At 46.4% G+C, this 18,149-nt stretch overlaps 1 protein-coding gene across 2 annotated transcripts in view; it reads right to left on the bottom strand.

Moving 5' to 3' along the window:
* Window positions 1–18,149, bottom strand: part of LOC111529528 (zinc finger protein 724) — a 59,436-nt gene that overhangs the window by 37,059 nt on the left and 4,228 nt on the right. Inside the window, exon 2 of one of the 2 annotated variants that reach the window (XM_026448860.2) lies at window positions 9,819–11,416. In XM_026448860.2, the coding sequence (XP_026304645.2) occupies window positions 9,819–9,902 (84 nt within the window). In that variant the 5' untranslated portion in view covers window positions 9,903–11,416. Of the gene's footprint in view, window positions 1–69; window positions 1,289–9,818; window positions 11,417–18,149 lie in introns of those variants that run through there. The other variant, XM_031934900.1, reaches the window with a different exon arrangement.

Genomic DNA, 18,149 nt, shown 5'->3' with positions numbered 1-18,149 from the left:
ACAGCCACTTCCCACCGGTTCCAACCAGCCCCTCCCTCTCTCTCCGGATGTCGGAGCCGCCACTCTCACCATTTCTAGGCTTCCGGGGGGACCCTGACGTCTTAGCTGTGAATCTCCCAATACTTGCAGGTCACAGGGCCACAGAGGCTGGGCCTCTAGCAGCAGGGGACTCAGAGCAGGGAAGACGAGACCTAGAGCTCCAGCTGCAGCGAGAGACAAAGGCCCCGCCAAATCCCGGAAGCCGCCCTGTCCGCTCCAGCTGCGTGCCTGATTGGACGGTCCCCAGCTCAGCGTCCCTGATTGGAAAACGTCTAAGGCCCGGCCCCTTCAGGCCTTGAGTGACAGAAGACGTGACCAAATGCTGGACTGAATGAAGTAAGAGTGACAGCCTAAGCTGCAGCCTTCTCAGGCAGGCCTTCCTCCCTGTGCTGAGCCAGGCTCACCCAGGAGGGTATTTGCATTTAACCTCGTGTATAAGGTTTCATGTATTTATAAATAATATATTGTATGGCTATTCACAAATGAAAAATATATAACAATTTTAAAATTTCAGTTTTGATGATCTTCCTGGCTTCTGGCATTTGAGTAAGCAGCCTGAGATTTTTTTAAAAAGGCAATCCTCTGAAATAAAATATAAGCCACATGTGAATTTTAAACTTTCTAGTAGCTAACTTTAAAAAGAAACAAGAAAAAGGTGGAGTTGATGTAACAATTTAATTTACCCAATATATCCAAAATATTATCAGTTCGTGAGCTAAATATATATATAGTTTATATATATCATATAAAGTTATATAAACTAAATCTTTGAAACTAACTGTATTTTACCTTTCTAGCATACCGCATACCGCCCAGCGACATTCCACGCACCCAGGAGCCACACGTGGCCAATAGCTGCCATATTGAAGTGTGGCTGAGATGTCAGCTGAATGAAGGGCCTGCACATCAGAGGTGGGGGAAAGCCTCTTCCTACCAACATCTCCCTTCAGTTCCCAGGTTGGAACAGATAGTGGTCATAAAAAAAGCAGAAAGCAGCAAGAATAAGATAGCCACACACAGACCACTGCTGGCCACCTGTTGCCCACCTTCCTTCCAGAGATTAGACAGTGAACAAAAACTGATGGGGCGACAGGAGAAAAAACTCTATGTCTTCATATCTGTCCACAGTCTTTTCTGAGACAGAGTTTCGCTCTTTTTGCCCAGGCTGGAGTGCAATGGCGCGATCTCGGCTCACCACAACCTCCACCCACGGGGTTCAAGCGATTCTCCTACCTCAGCCTCCTAAGTAGCTGGGATTACAGTCATGCACCACCACGCCCAGCTCATCTTTTGTATTTTTAGTAGAGATGGGGTTCCCCATGTTGGTAAGGCTGGTCTCGAACTCCCGACCTCAGGTGATCTGCCCACCCCTGCCTCCCAAAGTGCTGGAATTACAGACGTGAGCCACTGCGCTCGTCCAGGATGGAGTGCAGTGGCACGATCTGGGCTCACTGCAACTTCCACCTCCTGGGTTCAAGCAATTCCCTGCCTCAGTCTCCTGAGTAGCTAAGATTACAGGTGCCCAACACCACGCCCAGCTAATTTTTGTATTTTTAGTAGAGACAAGAGTTTCACCATCTTGGCCAGGCTAGTCTTGAACTCCTGACCTTGTGATCCACCCGCCTCAGCCTCCCAAAGCGCTGGGATTACAGGCAAGAGCCCAGCCCTGTCCACAGTCTTGACCTCCGATGTTTATATATGAAGAAAACAGATTAAAGGCAAACTTATTTTGCTATTTGATCTTGGCTCTAATGGTCAGGCTGTAGTTACCTGTTTTCTTTTGTGGTGTGGGGGGTCTGTGTGAGTATAAGGACAAATCACATGCATAAATGTCTATATGTATAATGCTACATTATTCAGCATTATCTTACAAGACATCCAACTTTATTTTTATTTATTTTTGAGACAGAGTCTCACTCTGTCGCCCAGGCCAGAGTGCAGCAGCGCGATGCAATCTTGGCTCACTGCAACTTCCACCTCCCGGGTTCAAGCTATTCTCCTGCTTCTGTCTCCCCAGTAGCTGGGATTACAGGCGCGTGCCACCACGTCCAGCTAATTTTTTTGTATTTTTAGTAGAGACGGTGCTTCACCGTGTTAACCAGGATGGTCCCCTTCTCCTGACCTCGTGATCCGCCCACCTCGGCCTCCCAAAGTGAACCACCGCGCCGGGCCAGACATCCAACTTTAAATCAGAAATAAAAAATTAGAGGCTGGGCACGGTGGTTCATGCCTGTAATCCCAGCACTTTGGGAGGCCGAGGCGGGTGGATCACGAGGTCAGGAGATCGAGATCATCCTGGCTAACAGGGTGAAACCCCCTCTCTACTAAAAATACAAAAAACTAGCCGGGCGTAGTGGCGGGTGCCTGTAGTCCCAGCTACTCAGGAGGCTGAAGCAGGAGAATGGCGTGAACCCAGGAGGTGGAGCTTGCAGTGAGCGGAGATGGCACCACTGCACTCCAGCCTGGGCGAGAGTGCAAGATTCTGTCTCAAAAAAAAAAAAAAAAAAGGTTTATGTGACTTACGTATAATCTTTAACAAATAAGGCAACTTTAAAATTATTGGTAAAATAGTATCAGCAATGTCTTAAATATTGTTAGCATTTTGTTAACTTTTTTTGAGCTGGAGTCTCACTCTGTCGCTCAGGCTGGAGTGCAGTGGCGTGATCTGGGCTCATTGCAACCTCTGCCTCAGCCTCCCGAGTAGCTGGGATTACACGCGCCTGCCACCAGGCCTGGCTAATTTTTGTATTTTTAGTAGAGACGGGGTTTCACCATCTTGGCCATGCTGGTCTTGAACTCCTGGCCTTGTGATCCACCTGCCCCAGCCCCTCAAAGTGCTGAGATTACAGCTGTGAGCCACCGGGCCCAGCAACAATTTTTTAATCAAGGGGGTTTCGGCCAGGCACAGTGGCTCATGCCTATAATCTCAGCACTTTGGGAGGCCAAGGCGGGTGGATCACTTGAGGTCAGCAGTTCGAAACCAGCCTTGACAACACGGTGAAACCCCGTCTCTACTAAAAATACCAAAAGTTGGCCAGGTATGGTTGTGCATGCCTGTAATCCCAGCTACTCAGGAAGCTGAGGGAGGAGAACGGCTTTAACCCAGGAAGCAGAGGTTGCAATGAGCCGAGATTGCACCACTGTACTCTATCCTGGGTGACAGAGTGAGAGTCCATCTCAAAAAAAAAAAAAAAGTGTTTTTATGATTATTTCTGCAAGAATACTCTAAGATTTGCCCTAAGGGTTATAAATGATAAAACCCAGCACAGGACAGAATAATCTTGGCTTGCGTATGCTTATAAAATATTGTTGGCTTGATGAAAACAGCTAAATTGCCAAATTGTGCACTTTGGGTATAAACTTAAAATTAATCTTAATTTTTTTTTTTTTTGAGAATGGTATGAGGTTACAGATTGGTTTAAGAGTGTGCCCTTTCTTAATGATATGCATGGAAAGGCAGAAAGCAATTTCAGAAGGATACCAAAAAAACTTCCCCTAACTGGTACTTAACTAGTGAGGCTGGGGTGGAAGAGCTTTTCACTGATATTCCCCTTTAACAATTTATTTATTTAGTTGAATCAAATAAGGTACTCTTCCTACTTTTACAAAGCCCAGATGGCTTCTCTACCATCCAAGGAGGTAAGAAATGTTTTTTTGTTTTGAGATGGAGTCTTGCTTGTCACCCAGATTGGAGTGCAGTGGCTTGATCTCGCCTTACTGCGGCCTCAGCCTCCTAAGTAGCTGGGATTACATGCGCTTACCTCCACACCCAGCTAATCTGTGTATTTTTAGTAGGGATGGGGTTTCACCGTTTTGGCTGGGCTGGTCTTGAACTCCCAACCTTAGGTGATCCGACTCCCAAAGTGCTGGGATTACAGGCAGGAGCCACCATGCCCCGCCAGCTGAGAGTTTTAATGCTCTGTTACACAATTGGTTTCTCTGGCAATCAACCCTGGTCCTGAGGCTGTCCAGAAGCCTCCAGCCAGAAGTCATCTCATTAACATACAAAAGATGCTTCTCTTTTCAGACATTCCAAAGATTTTAGGGGCTGCATACAAAGAAACTGAGACAAATTCTAGATTTTGGGGGCTTCAAACAAATAAACTGAGACAAACTCTAAGTACTCACATTGATAAGAGCATCCAGACCTGGCTCAGCTCTAGCCCTCTCTGGAAAGCTTTGCTTTACCCACCTCCTTTTAATTGCAATCTACCCCCAGTAACCCTGTGGAATTCTTTATAGCAGCAGCACGTTCTGGCATTTCACATCTTTGATATAATCTTGGTGTTTGTTGTTTACTTCCTTATACTTTTGTTCCGGGGAGCTATGTCTTGTTTACTATATTCCCAGTGCCAATCACAGTGCTCAGCCCATGGCAGGTGATCAATGAATAGTTGTTTAATCAATGCACAACAGCACTGTCTGTAAAAGGGAAGCAGGAAGGATTAGGTCAGAGCACACTTCAGCTCAGCCACTTCCTACCTGGCTGACTTTGGGCAAGTTCCTAAATTTTTTCTTCTTTCAGTCACCTTGTCTGTGACACGAGGAATCATTAAACTTACCTACAGAGTTTTTGCTGTTGAAGATTTAATGAGTAAAAATATCTAAAAAGCTTTGAAACACTGGTTGGCACAGCAAGCATGCTCCATACATCAGCTGTGTCAACGAAGAGTTAAACTCTTTAAAATATTTGAAGAAATTTATTCAGAGTCAAATATGAGTGACCATGCCCCATGACACAGCCCTCAGAAGGTCCCGAGGACATGCGGCAAAGGTGTTCTTCAAAGTGTTCATTACTAAGGCATCCATCTCCCATTACTTCAATGCACTTTGCTAAACAATGCATTATTTCCGAGAAGACGTCTGAATCTGTTTCTGTACTAATGGTCTTAATTAGAACATCACATAAATTGCCACATCTGTGTGAGATACTCAGGACTACAGACTCTCGCACACTCCAAGAGAAAAGGCACGGATTCTGCTGCTGCCCCTCCAACACCATCGTGGAAATAAAATTTCAGTAAAGGGACCATCAGTTTGACAACCTGCTTGGTGTACTCCACAAAGCATAGTCAAATCAGCTATGTGCTGCAAAAGGTCACCATCCTTTTTTTTTGAGATGGAGTCTCGCTCTGTCACCTAGGCTGCTGCAGTGCAGTGGCGCCATCTCGGCTCACTGCAATCTCCACCTCCCTGGTTCAAGCGATTCTCCTGCCTCAGCCTCCTGTGTAGCTTAGAACTACAGGTGCCTGCCGCCATGCCCAGCTAATTTTTGTGTTTTAAGTAAGACGGGGTTTCACCATGTTGGCCAGGCTGGTCTCGAACTCCTGACCTCAGATATCCACTCACCTCGGCCTCCCAAAGCGCTGTGATTACAGGCGTGAGCCACTGTACCTGGCCAAGGTCACAATTCTTCCTGTGTGCACAAACCAGGTAACAGAAGAAAATCACATCACCTGTGTGACTGGTGCAAAGACAATGTCCTCAGGCATAAAAGTTACATCACCTGGATGTTGGACCCAGCAATATGTCACAGTGGCCCAAGTGGACAAAACAGAGACATAAGAGTCACATAATGTCAGTGCAGGGCCCAGCAACGTCACAAAGTCTCCTGCAGGCAAAACCTAAAAGAAAAGTGCTGGGCATAGCAATGTGCTACAATGTTCCTGTAAGCAGGGACCAGGCAGAAGAATAGAGTCACATCACCTAGATGCTGGGCCTAGTGATATGTCAACCATCTTTTCTGTAATAAAGATCCAGGCAGGAGAAACACATCACCTGGTTGCTGGCCACAGAAATGTGCTACAATTTTCACCGTAGGCAGGGTGCAGGCAGGAAAGTCACATCTCCTAGGTAATAACTGTGACGTACCTGTGCAGAGGTATATCACAATGCCCCCTGGAGGAAGGAGCCAGGTAGGGGACTCCCCATCCCTTAGGTGTTGAGCCCAGTGTCACATCTGAGTATGTCACAATACCCAAATATGTGGGGCCTGGGAAAAAAGAGGAGAGTCACATCACCAAGATGCTAGGCCAATGGTATGTCACAATTTCCCTGTGGCCAGAGACCAGGCAGGAGAAGAGTAACATCACCATGGTTATGGGCATTCAGTTATGTCACAAACCCCCTGTAGTCAGGGCCCAGGAAAATCATGTTCCATCACCTGGGTGTTGAGCCCAGCAATATGTAATGATGTCTAATGTGAAACATTGTGCTGCAATATGGCACAACATACAGGACACAGGTTGGAGAGTCACATAACATAGGTACAGGATCCAGCAATATTTGACAATACCCAAAATTTATGGTGTCCAAAAACAAGAGTCACATCACCGAGATGCTGGGTCCAGTGATACATCACAATCTTCACTTTGGGATGAACCAAGACAGGAGCATCAAACCACTCCGGTGCATAACAAAGACATATGTCACAATCACACCTGCAGGAAGGTCCAGTAATTAAAAATCCTGCACATGTCCCAGTTCTAGACATGAGAGTCACCACATTCTGTATGTTGGGTCTAAGTATGCTAGTGACAATCTTACCAACTGGATCCGTGCATGTGAGCTGAGAGCCTTCATCCCTTCCATGAACTGTTTGGCCCTAAGCCCAGGTAGGAGAGTCAACATGTCCCTAATTGGCTGGGGGACATGTTGCCTCTCCTACCTGGGCTTAGACAGATAGAATTCTCACCTGCCTATGAACTGGATTTAGAAATACGTCATTATTTCAACTCTAGCCAGATGTTCACGTATGACAGTCACAATTTTAACTGTAGACTGTGTGTGTGTGTATGAGATTCAGGGCCTCACCAGTGGGCTCTGTCCACGTGTGAGGGTGACAATTCTAACAGTTGGCTGGGAGTATATATGAGAAACACAATCTCACCTGCATGCTGAACTCTGTAATGACACTCTCTGTACCACAAGAGATTTATACAGTCTGCAAGAAAGTGGTAATTCTTTATGACCTTTGTACAAGGAGACCCAGAACCATATTCATGACTCTAGGGCTAGCTGTAAGAGACAGCATCTTGGTTGGGCTGGGTGCAGTGGCTCATACCTGTAATCCCAGCACTTTGGGAGGCCGAGGTGGGCAGATCACCTGAGGTCAAGAGTTCGAGACCAGCATGACCAACATGGAGAAACCCCATCTCTACCAAAAATACAAAATTAGCTGGGTGTGGTGGCACATGCCTGTAATCTCAGCTACTTGGGAGGCTGAAGCAAGAGAATCACTTGAACCTGGGAGGCAGAGGTTGCAGTGGGCAGAGATCACGCCATTGCACTCCAGCCTGGGCAACAAGAACGAAACTGTCTCAAAAAAAAAAAAAGGGAGAGAGAGAGAGAGCATCTCTCCTATTAGATAGTGTGAGGTATGAGAGTAATCATTGCATCTGTGATCTAGGTCAAGATATATTTTACAGGCCAGGCACAGTTGCTCACACCTGTAATCCCAGCACTTTGGGAGGTCGAGGCAGGTGCATCACCTGAGCTCAAGAGTTTGAGACCAGCCTCACCGACATTGGGAAATCCTGTCTCTACTAGAAATACAAAAATTAGCCAGGTGTGGTGGCTCATGCCTGTATTCCTAGCTACTGAGGAGGCTGAGGCAGGAGAATTGCTTGAACCCAGGAAGTGGAGGTTTCAGTGAGCCAAGATCATGCCATTGTACTCCAGCCTGGGGGACAGAATGAAACTGTCTCAAAAAAAAAAAAAAAAAAAAATCTATTTTACAATCCTGCCTGTGAATAGGGAGAGAGGAGAGTCGCATCATCTGGGTTTTTAGCGAGGAATATGACGCAACCTTTTTTTTTTTTTTTTTGAGATGGAGTTTCACTCTTGTTGCCCAGGCTGGAGTGCAATGGCACAGTCTCAGCTGACTGCAACCTCCGCCTCCTAGGTTCAAGTACATGATTCTTGTGCCTCAACCTCCCAAGTAGCTGGGACTACAAAAACATGCCACCATGCCCAGCTAATTTTTGTAGTTTTTTCTTTCCCCCGAAACAGTCTTGTTCTGCTGCCCAGGCTGGAGTGCAGTGGCATGATCTTGGCTCACTGCAACCTCCCCCTCCCGGGTTCAAGCAATTCTCCTGCCTCAGGCTCCCGAGTAGCTGAGATTACAGGCGGCTGCCACCACACCCGGCTAATTTTTGTATTTTTAGTAGAAACGGGGTTTCACCATGTCGGCCAGCTGGTCTCAAATTCCTCAGGTGATCCACCCACCTCGGTCTCCCAAAGTGCTGGGTATTACTGGCATAAGCCACCAGGCCTGGCTTGACACAACCTTTTCTGAGGGCAGAGACCAGTCAGGAGTGTGACATCACCTGAATACTCAGCCAGGAATAAGTTACAACCCTCTCCTGAAAACAGCACACAGGCAGCAGAATCACATCACCTGGGTGCTGAGCCCAGCAATCAGTAACAATGCCCTCTGTGGTCCAGGCCCAGGCAGCAGACACATATCACCTGGTACCTGGGCCAGCCAGTTTTTTCTGTGGGGCGAGTAGAGGTAAATATGGAGAGTCACATCTCCCAGGTTACTGATGCAAAGGTCTGTCACAAGGCCCTCTGTAGAAAGGGCCCAGGTGGCAGTCTCCCATTTTATAGGTGTTGGACCTATATAGCCTTAACATGAAAAATATTCAGGCCTAAGCAAAAAAGGAGAGTCACATAACCTGAGTGCAGGGCTTAGGAATATGTCACAATGCACCCTGTGGGCAGCTCCAAGGCTGGAAAAGAGTCACATCTTGGAGGTCCAGAGTCAAACCATATGTTACAATCTCATTTGTGGGCTTGGCCAAGGCAGGAGAGTCTGATCACTAAGGTGCCTTGCAGATGCATACAATCACACCTGCAGGAAAGTCCAGGGATTAGATTAGAAATTCCAAACATGTCCAGGTTCTAAAGGTATGAAAGTCAACATCTCCTGTATGTTGGGTCTAAGTACATGAGTCGCAATCTCAATGATCGACAGAATGTGTGCAAAAGAGCCCGTTTCTTCTGCAGACTGTATCTTCTTAGTGCGGTCACAGACTTACACGTGTGGTGACTCTTGGTCTAGAAGTCACTAACCCACCTGTGGACCAGATCTACACGAGAGGCAATTATCCAACTTTTGACAGCCTCTGTGAAATTCAGAACTTCAACAGTGGGATGTGTTTACATGGGAGAATGACAATCCTTACTGTTGCCTGGGTGTGCATTGGACAGACACTCTCTGTGTCACCTGAGGACTTTATACAATATGCAAGATTGGTAATCCCCTGTGACCTTTGCACAAGAAGGAGCTCCAGAATCTTTCCTGTGGTTCTAAGCCCAGATATGAGAGTCAACATCTCTCTAATTGACCGAGTCCAGATAGGAGAGTCTTCACCTTCCTATGAGCTGGATTTAGAAATCACTCACCATCCCAACTGTAGCCAGATGTTCACATATAACAGTCACAATTCCAGCTGTGGACTGTGTTCACATGTGATTCAGGACCTCACTAGTGGACTCTGTCAATGGGTCAGGGTGACAACTGTAAAGGTTGGTTTGGTGTGCACAGGACAAATACAATCTCACTTGTGTGCTGGACCCTGTTATGACATTCTCTGAACACACTAGGGCTTTATATATGTGAGAGAGTACTAATTCTTTATGACTTTTGTCCAGAAAGACTTCCTAATTTTCCTCAGCCTAGCCGATAGCAACATTCTCTCTCCTACTGGGTTCTCCAAGGTATGACAGTTATCATTATATCTGCATGCTTGGCCAGATATATGTCACAATCCTACCTGTATGTAAAGAGCAAATGCAAGAGTGACATCAATTGTGTGTTGCGCCAGGGCTATGTCACAATCCTCCTTGAGGGCAGGCATCAAGCAGGAGAATCACATCACTGGGGGCTTCACCAGGGATGTTACAATCCCCTCCTGAAAGCAGGGCACAGGTAGAAGAGTGAGATCCCCTGGCTGCTGGGCCCAGACATGACAGACACAACAACGACTGGTTGCTGGGGCCAACGATATGTCAGAATCTTCCCCGTGGGCAGAATGCAGGCAAAAATACAGGGTTTTATCTCCTGCATGATGGATGCAGAAATACATCACGAAGCCAGGCACGGTGGCTCAAAACTGTAATCCTAGCATTTTGGGAGGCCGAGGCAGGTGGATCACCTGATTTCAGGAGTTTGAGACCAGCCTGACCAACATGGAGAAACTCTGTCTCTACTAAAATTAGAAAATGAGCCGGGCGTGGTGACAGATGCCTGTAATCCCAGCTATTCGGGAGGCTGAGGCAGGAGAACCGCTTGAACCCAGGAGGCAGAGGTCGCGGTGAGCTGAGGTAGCGCCACCACATGCCAGTCTGGGCAACAAGAGCAAAACTCCATCTCAAAAAAACAAAAAACATCACAAGGTCTCCTGTGGGAGGGACTCAGGCAGACGCCTTCCAGCCCCTAGGTGTTTGTCCCAGTTGTATGTCACAATATCCAAAATATAGCAGGTCTCAGGCAAATGAGGGGAGTCACATCACCTAGCTGCTGGGTCCGGTGATCTGTCACAATCTTTTCTTTTGGCAGGCCTTAAGCAGAAGAGAAGAGTCACATTACCTAGATAATGAATAAAGATATGTTATAATCTTTCCGTGGGAGCATCCATGCAGGGCAGTCACATCACCTTGGTGTTGGACTCAGAGACATGTTGCAACACGCAATGTATGCAGGTCCCAAGCAGAAGAGGAGAGTCACATCACCTAGGTTCATCTAGGGGAGGGCCTAGGCAAAAAAGTCACACTACCTAAGTGAGGGGCCTAGAGATATGTCACAATGCCTCCTGCGGGCAGGGCTCATAAACTAGAAGAGAGTCACATAACCTAGGTGCTGGGCTCAGCTTTATGTTCCAATCGTCCCAGTGGGAAGGGCCCAAGCATGAAAGAAGAGTTACATCACATAGGAGCTACGTCAAGCGATGTATCACAATTGCCACTGTGGACAAACCCCAGAAGAGGAGGCACATCATCTAGGTTATGTGTCCAAACATGTATCACAGTGACTTGTGTGTGCAAGGACCAAGCAGAATAATTACATCCCTGCTTGGTCCAGCAATAAATCACTCTATTCTGTGGGCATGGCCCAGGCAGTAGAGGAGTGTCAAATCACGTAGGTAAAAGAGGGCAATTATCTGTGCTTTTCCCATAGGAGAGATTGCAATGGGTCAATAGGTAGGTCACAATGCTTCCTGTGGTCAGGGTTCAGGCAGAGAACTCACATCATCTTGGTGCTGGGCACAGCAGTATGTCTCAATGCCTTCCAAGGGCACAGCCAAAGCAAGTAAGTAACATCACCTTAGTGTTAGGCCCAGCAATATGTCATCATCTCCTTTGTCGGCAGAACCTAGAAAAAAGAAAAGTCACATCAGCTAGGTGCTGGACCCAACAATATGTCCCAATATCCCCTGTGAGTGGAGAACAGGCAGGAATAAAAAGTCACATTTCCTGGGTGATTGGTGAAGACATATATTACAATCCCCTCTGTAGACAGGTCCAGGACGAAGTGTTACATCACCTGGGTGTTGCACTCAGCAATGTTACAATGGCCTATGTGTTCAGGGCACAAGCAAAAGAGTCACATAACATACGCCCAGCAATATGTCACAATACACCTGTGGGCAGCACCAAGGCAGAGGAGGAGACTCAAATCACCTGGGTGCAATGTCCAGCGATGTCACAATGACCCCTGTGGGCTGTATCAAGGCAGAATAGAATCACATTACCAAGGGTCTAGGTCCAGTGATATGTCACCGTGAGCTGGGCCCAGGTGTATGTCACAATGACACTTGTCGAAAGGTCTTGTGATGACATCAACAATTACACACGTGTCCTCAGTCAAGGGATGAGAGTCAACACCTCCAGCATGTTGGGTCTAAGTACAGGGGTCACAATCTCAATGGTGGACTGGATTTGTGCGAGAGCCTCAATTTCCTTTGCAAATTATGTCCCTTAGGCTGGGCACGGTGGCTTATACCTGTAATCCCAGCATTTTGGGAGGCCAAGGTGGACGGATCACTTGAGGTCAGGAGTTCAAGACCAGCCTGACCAACATGGTGAAACCCCAGCTCTACTAAAAATACAAAAAATTAGCCGGCGTGGTGGTGGGCACCTGTAATCCCAGCTACTCAGGAGAATCAGGCAGGAGAATCGCTTGAATCCAGGAGGCAGAGGTTGCAGTGAGCCGAGATCAGGCCACTGCACTCCAGCCTGGGTTACAAGAGTGAAACTTCATCTCTAAATAAATAAATAAATAAAGCTCCTTAGTGAAGTTACAGTCACAAAGGTGTGCTGAATTTTGACTAAAGAGTCACTAACCCAACTATGGACAAACTCCACAAATGAGAGTCAATTTTCTAACATTCAACTCCCTCCAAAAGTGAGGTTCAGAATCTCAAAAGTAGGGTGTGTTTATTTAAGTAAATGACAATCTTTTGTATTGACTGGGTGTGAATATGTTTCACAATCTCACCTGTGTGTTTGGCCCTGTCAGGGCACTCTCTTGTGGACTGTATATGGTGTGCATGAAGAGTTGAAACCTGCTCTGAGAACTCTGCGCTGCTTTGGACCCATGATCTAACATGGTCCTAAGTCTAGGTATGAGAGTCAACATCTCTCCAATTGGCTGGCTCCAGAGAGAAGAGTCCTCAGCCACCTATCAGCTGGGTTTAGAAATGAGTCACCATCTCAACTGTGGCCACATATGATATGTGAACACACATGTTCACATATGATAGTCACAATTTTAACTGTGGCCTGCATCTGTGCATGAGAATTATGAACTCATCAGTGGGCTTTTACCATGTGTGAGGATGACAATTCTAAAAATTGGCAGGGAGTGCTTACATGAAACATGATCTAATCTGTTTGCTGGGTCCTACGATGACATGCTCTGTACACTGTACCATCCGAGTGCTTTATACAATATACGAGAGAGTGGTGATTCTCTATAACTTTCATGCAGAGAGGAGACCCGGGATTTTACTCCTTTTTCTAAGCCTAGCTGTGAGAGACAGTATCTCTTCTATTGGCTGGTATGAAGTATTAGAGTCATCATCAAACCTGTGAGCTGGGATGAGATACATGTTACCAATCAACTTGCTGGCAGAAAGCACCCAGGAGAGTGACATCACCTGAATGCTGGGCCAATGATATGTAAATTTTTTCCCTGAGGGCTGTGACAAGGCAGGAGAGTCACATCATCTGAGTTTTCACCCAGTGATGTGTTACCACTTTCCCCTGAAAGTTATGCACATGCAGGAGAGACACATCACCTGGTGGCTGGGCCCTGCAGTATGTCACAATTATTCCTGTGGGCAGAGTGCAGGCAGAAAAGGCATCACATCTTTTATGTAATGGATGCAGATATATGTCACAAGAACCCCTGTGGACAGGGCTGAGGCAGGAGCCTCTCATTTTTTAGGTGTTTGGCCCAGTGAAATGTCACAATTCCCAAAATATGTGGTTGCTAGATAGAAGAGTCACATCACCTAAGTCCTGGTTTCAGTGACATGTCACAATCTTTCCTTTTGACAGGGTTCGGGGGGAGAGGAGTCATATCACTTAGGTGATGAACAAAAATAAATGTCCCAATAACCCCATGCTCATGGTACATGTGAGAGAGTTGAATCACCCATATGTTGAACCCAGTGACATGTCAAAATATACAATTTATGGCCGGGCGCGGTGGCTCAAGCCTGTAATCCCAGCACTTTGGGAGGCCGAGACGGGCGGGTCACGAGGTCAGGAGATCGAGACCATCCTGGCTAACACGGTGAAACCCCGTCTCTACTAAAAAATACAAAAAAATAGCCGGGCAAGGTGGCGGGCGCCTGTAGTCCCAGCTACTCGGGAGGCTGAGGCTGGAGAACGGCGTAAACTCGGGAGGCGGAGCTTGCAGTGAGCAAGATCTGGCCACTGCACTCCAGCCTGGGTGACACAGCAAGACTCCGTCTCAAAAAATATATATATATATATACACAATTTATGCAGGGCCCAGGCAGGAGAAGACAGTATCATCTAAGTGTCAGGCCCAGTGATACATCACAATACCTTCTGTGACAGAGTCCAAGCAGTGGGGAAGAGTCACATTACCTAGATGCTGAATCAAAAAATGTGTCACAAAAATCACTGAGCAGAGGGCCCAAGCAGGAGAGTCAAATTACCTAGATGAGGGGCTCAGGGATATGTTGCAATGACCTCTGTGGGTAGGACTCAGGAGAAACAGGAGAGTCACATTATCTAGGTGCTGAGTAAAGCTGTATGACACAATCACCCAATTTGATAGGCTCAGGCAAAAGAAGAGAGTCATATCACATAAGTGCCAGGCCAAGTGATGTGTCACATTCCTCATTATGGACAGTTCCCAGGAAGAAAAGGAGAGTCACATCACCTACGTGATTGGTCTAAAGATGCACAATAAGCTGTGTGGGCTGGGATCATGAAGAAGAATCGAATCACTTATGTGTTGAGCCTAGCGATAAGTCACTCTCTTTTCTGTGGGCATGGACCAGGCAGGGGAAGAGAGTCATAACATCTAAGTGCTGGACCCGGAGATAGGTCACAACCTCTACTATTAGCAAAGCCCAGGTAAGAAAAGAGTCACTGGGCACAGTGGCTCATGCCTGTAATCCCAGCACTTTGGGAGGCCAAGGCGGGCAGATCACCTGAGGTCAGGAGTTCGAGACCAGCCTGACCAACATGGAAGAACCCCTCTCTACTAAAAATATTAAAAATTAGCTGGGCATGGTGGTGGGCACCTGTAATCCCAGCTACTTGGGAGCTGAAGCAGGAGAATTGCTTGAACCTAGGAGGAGGAGGTTGCGGTGAGCCAAGACTGTGCCACTGCACTCCAGCCCTGGCAACAGGGCAAGACTCTGACTCAATTAAAAAAAAAAAAAAAAAAAGCTCTACTATGTACTAAATATTTGACAAAATATATATATATATATATATTTTTTTGAGACAGAGTTTCACTCTTGTTGCCCAGGCTGGAGTGCAATGGTATGATCTCGGCTCACTAAAACCTCTGCCTCTAGGGCTCAAGCGATTCTCCTGCCTCAGCTTCCCCAGTAGCTGAAACTACAGGCGCCCGCCGCCACACCCAGCTAATTTTTGTATTTTTAGTAGAGATGGGGTTTCACGATGTTGGCCAGACTGGTCTTGAACTCCTGACCTTGTGATCCACCCGCCTCAGCCTCCCAAAGTGCTGGGATTACAGGTGTGAGCCACTGCATCTGGCTCAGGGACACATATTAAACAGGGACGAATATTATTACTTCTCATAAATTATTTTGTTGTATTGTTCATTAATATATAAACAATTGCTAGGATAAAATTTAGTACATAGTCAATATAGTCCAAGAAAGATTGTTGCCAGGCATGGTGGCTCATGCTTGTAGTCTCAGCAATTTGGGACGCCAAAGGAGAAGGATCACTTAAATTGAGGAGTTCAGGACCAGCCTCGCCAACATGGTGAAACGTCTCTATCAAAAATACAAAATTAGCCAGACTTTGTGGTGCGTACCTGCAATCCCAGCTACTCAAAAGGCTGAGACAGGAGATCACTAAAACCTGGAAGACAGAGGTTGCAGTGAGCCCAGATTGCACCACTGCACCCCATCCTGGGTGACAGATGACTCAGTCTCAAAAAAAAAAAAAAAGATTTTTTCCATTCTTGCTATAATGCTATAAACCTGCAAATCCTATAAAACTCTCAATTTCATATTCTCCATGAATTATTACAGGCACACACCTGTAATCCCAGCTACTCAAAAAGCTGAGACAGAAGTATTGCCACTGCATTCCAGCGTGGGAAATAGGCAAGACTTTTTCTCAAAAAAAAAAATAATAAATAATAAAAAAAAAAAAAAAACACAGAAACATAAGACCAACCCCGGATCTCTTGAATGAGAATCTGCATTTCAAGAAGATCTCCAGTTTATTGTTGCACACGACACAATTTGCAAAGTATGCTTCTAAATCACTGACTTTGCTGAGAATTATACACAGCTGATTCTGGATGATTTAAAATAGCACTCAGGCTGGCATGGTGGCTCACGCCTATAATCCCAGCACTTTGGGAGGCCGTGGTGGGCAGATCACGAGGTCAAGAGATCAACACCATCCTGGCCAACATGGTAAAACCCTGTCTCTACTAAAAATACAAAAATTAGCTGGGTGTGCTGGCCTGCACCTGTAGTCCCAGCTACTTGGGAGGCAGAGGCAGAAGAACGGCTTGAACCCAGGAGGCAGATGTTGCAGTGAGCCAAGATCACACCACTGCATTCTACCTGGCAACAAAACTAGACTTTGTCTCAAACAAAAAAATACATAAATACAATAAATAAAAAAATATTAAAAATTAGCCAGGCGTGGTAGTACACACATAATCCCAGATACTCGGGAGGCTGAGGTGAGAGAATTGCCTGAACCTGGGAGGCAGGCGGAGGCTGCAGTGAGCTGAGACTGTGCCACTGCACTCCAGCCTAGGCAACAGGGCAAGACCTCGCCTCAAAAAAACCAAACAAACAAAAAAAACACCAGGCTGACTTCTGCGTAAAATATTCCCTGCTCTAGCATCTACTTTCACCATGTTCTATCCCTCCCCTTCCCAGTTTTTTCCTGACCTTATTTTCTCTTCCTTATGAAAGAAAGTCCTTTTCTCTCTAACACTTAAAATTCTCCAACATCTTATAGTTGGTGCTTTCCCCTTGCTGCAATACTACTTTAAAATTAAGTAACTTCATTCGCTGGGCATGATGGCAGGTGCCTGTAATCCCAACTACTTGGGAGGTTGAGGCAAGAGAATTGCTTGAACCCAGGAGGCAGAGGTTGCAATGAACCGAGATCGCGCCGTTGGACTCCAGCCTGGGGAACTGAGCAAAACGCCATTTCAAAAAAAAAAAAAATTAAGTAACTTCTTGCCAAGCACAGTGGCTCACACCTATAATTTCAGCACTTTGGGAGGCTGAGATGGGTGGATCACCTGAGGTCCACAGTTTGAGAACAGCCTGACCAACATGGTGAAACCCCATCTCTACTAAAAATACCAAAATTAGCCGGGCATCAGGGCACACGTTTGTAGTCCCAGCTACTAGGGAGGCTGTGGCGGGAAGATCGCTTGAATATGGGAGACAGAGGTTGCAGTGAGCCGAGACTGCACCACTGTACTACATCCTGAGTGAGAGAATGAGACTCAAAAAAATTAAGTGACTTATTACCTAAATCTAAATTTGTCATATTTTACAAAATCTAGAAACAATCTCAGAATAGTAACAACTCTATTCCCAGAAAGAGCTTCCCAACCCCACTTCTGTGCCAATCCCAACTGCATCTGCCTGTGGATTTCAGGGTTTTCAGGGCTCCGTGGCTTCTCTAAGTATAAATGCTCTGTCTATGGCTATTGTGAACAGGCTGGGACATCTGTAGGGGAGGCTCCTCAGGCAGAACTGGCTGCTCCTTCAATGTTCTCCCTTTACAGGCAAAACTATCCTTAGCTTGGAGTCACTGAGTTCCGGCTTCTACTTACCAGTCAGGGTTACTCACTTAGTTTTAAATAAGAAAATGACCAATGTATGGCCAGGCGCGGTGGCTCAATGCCTGTAATCCCAGCACTTTGGGAGGCCAAGGCAAGTGGATCACGAGGTCAGGAGATCGAGACCATCCTGGCTAGCATGGTGAAACCCCATCTCCACTAAAAATACAAAAAAAAAAAAAAAAATTAGCCGCGTGTGGTGGCGGGCACCTGTAGTCCCAGCTACTTGAAAGGCTGAGGCAGGAGAATGGCATGAACCCAGGAGGCGGAGCTTGCAGTGAGCCAATATCACACAACCGCACACCAGCCTGGGCGACAGAGCCCTGTCTCTCAAAAAAAAAAAAAAAGGTTGAGAAGAAACTTTTTAACTGTTTACACACTTGTTCATTTTTATGTCATTGGGGAGGACCCCTCAATATGTTTCAGAGTCAATGGTTAACATTTTTTTTTTTTTTTTTTTTGAGACGGAGTCTCGCTCTGTTGCCGGGGCTGGAGTGCAGTGGCCAGATCTCAGCTCACTGCAAGCTCCGCCTCCCGGGTTTAC

The sequence above is a fragment of the Piliocolobus tephrosceles genome, chromosome 21 (genome assembly GCF_002776525.5).
Source record: "Piliocolobus tephrosceles isolate RC106 chromosome 21, ASM277652v3, whole genome shotgun sequence".
NCBI lineage: Eukaryota > Metazoa > Chordata > Mammalia > Primates > Cercopithecidae > Piliocolobus > Piliocolobus tephrosceles.
Note: the sequence above shows the minus strand (reverse complement) of the source record. Positions and strands in the feature narration are given on the sequence as shown.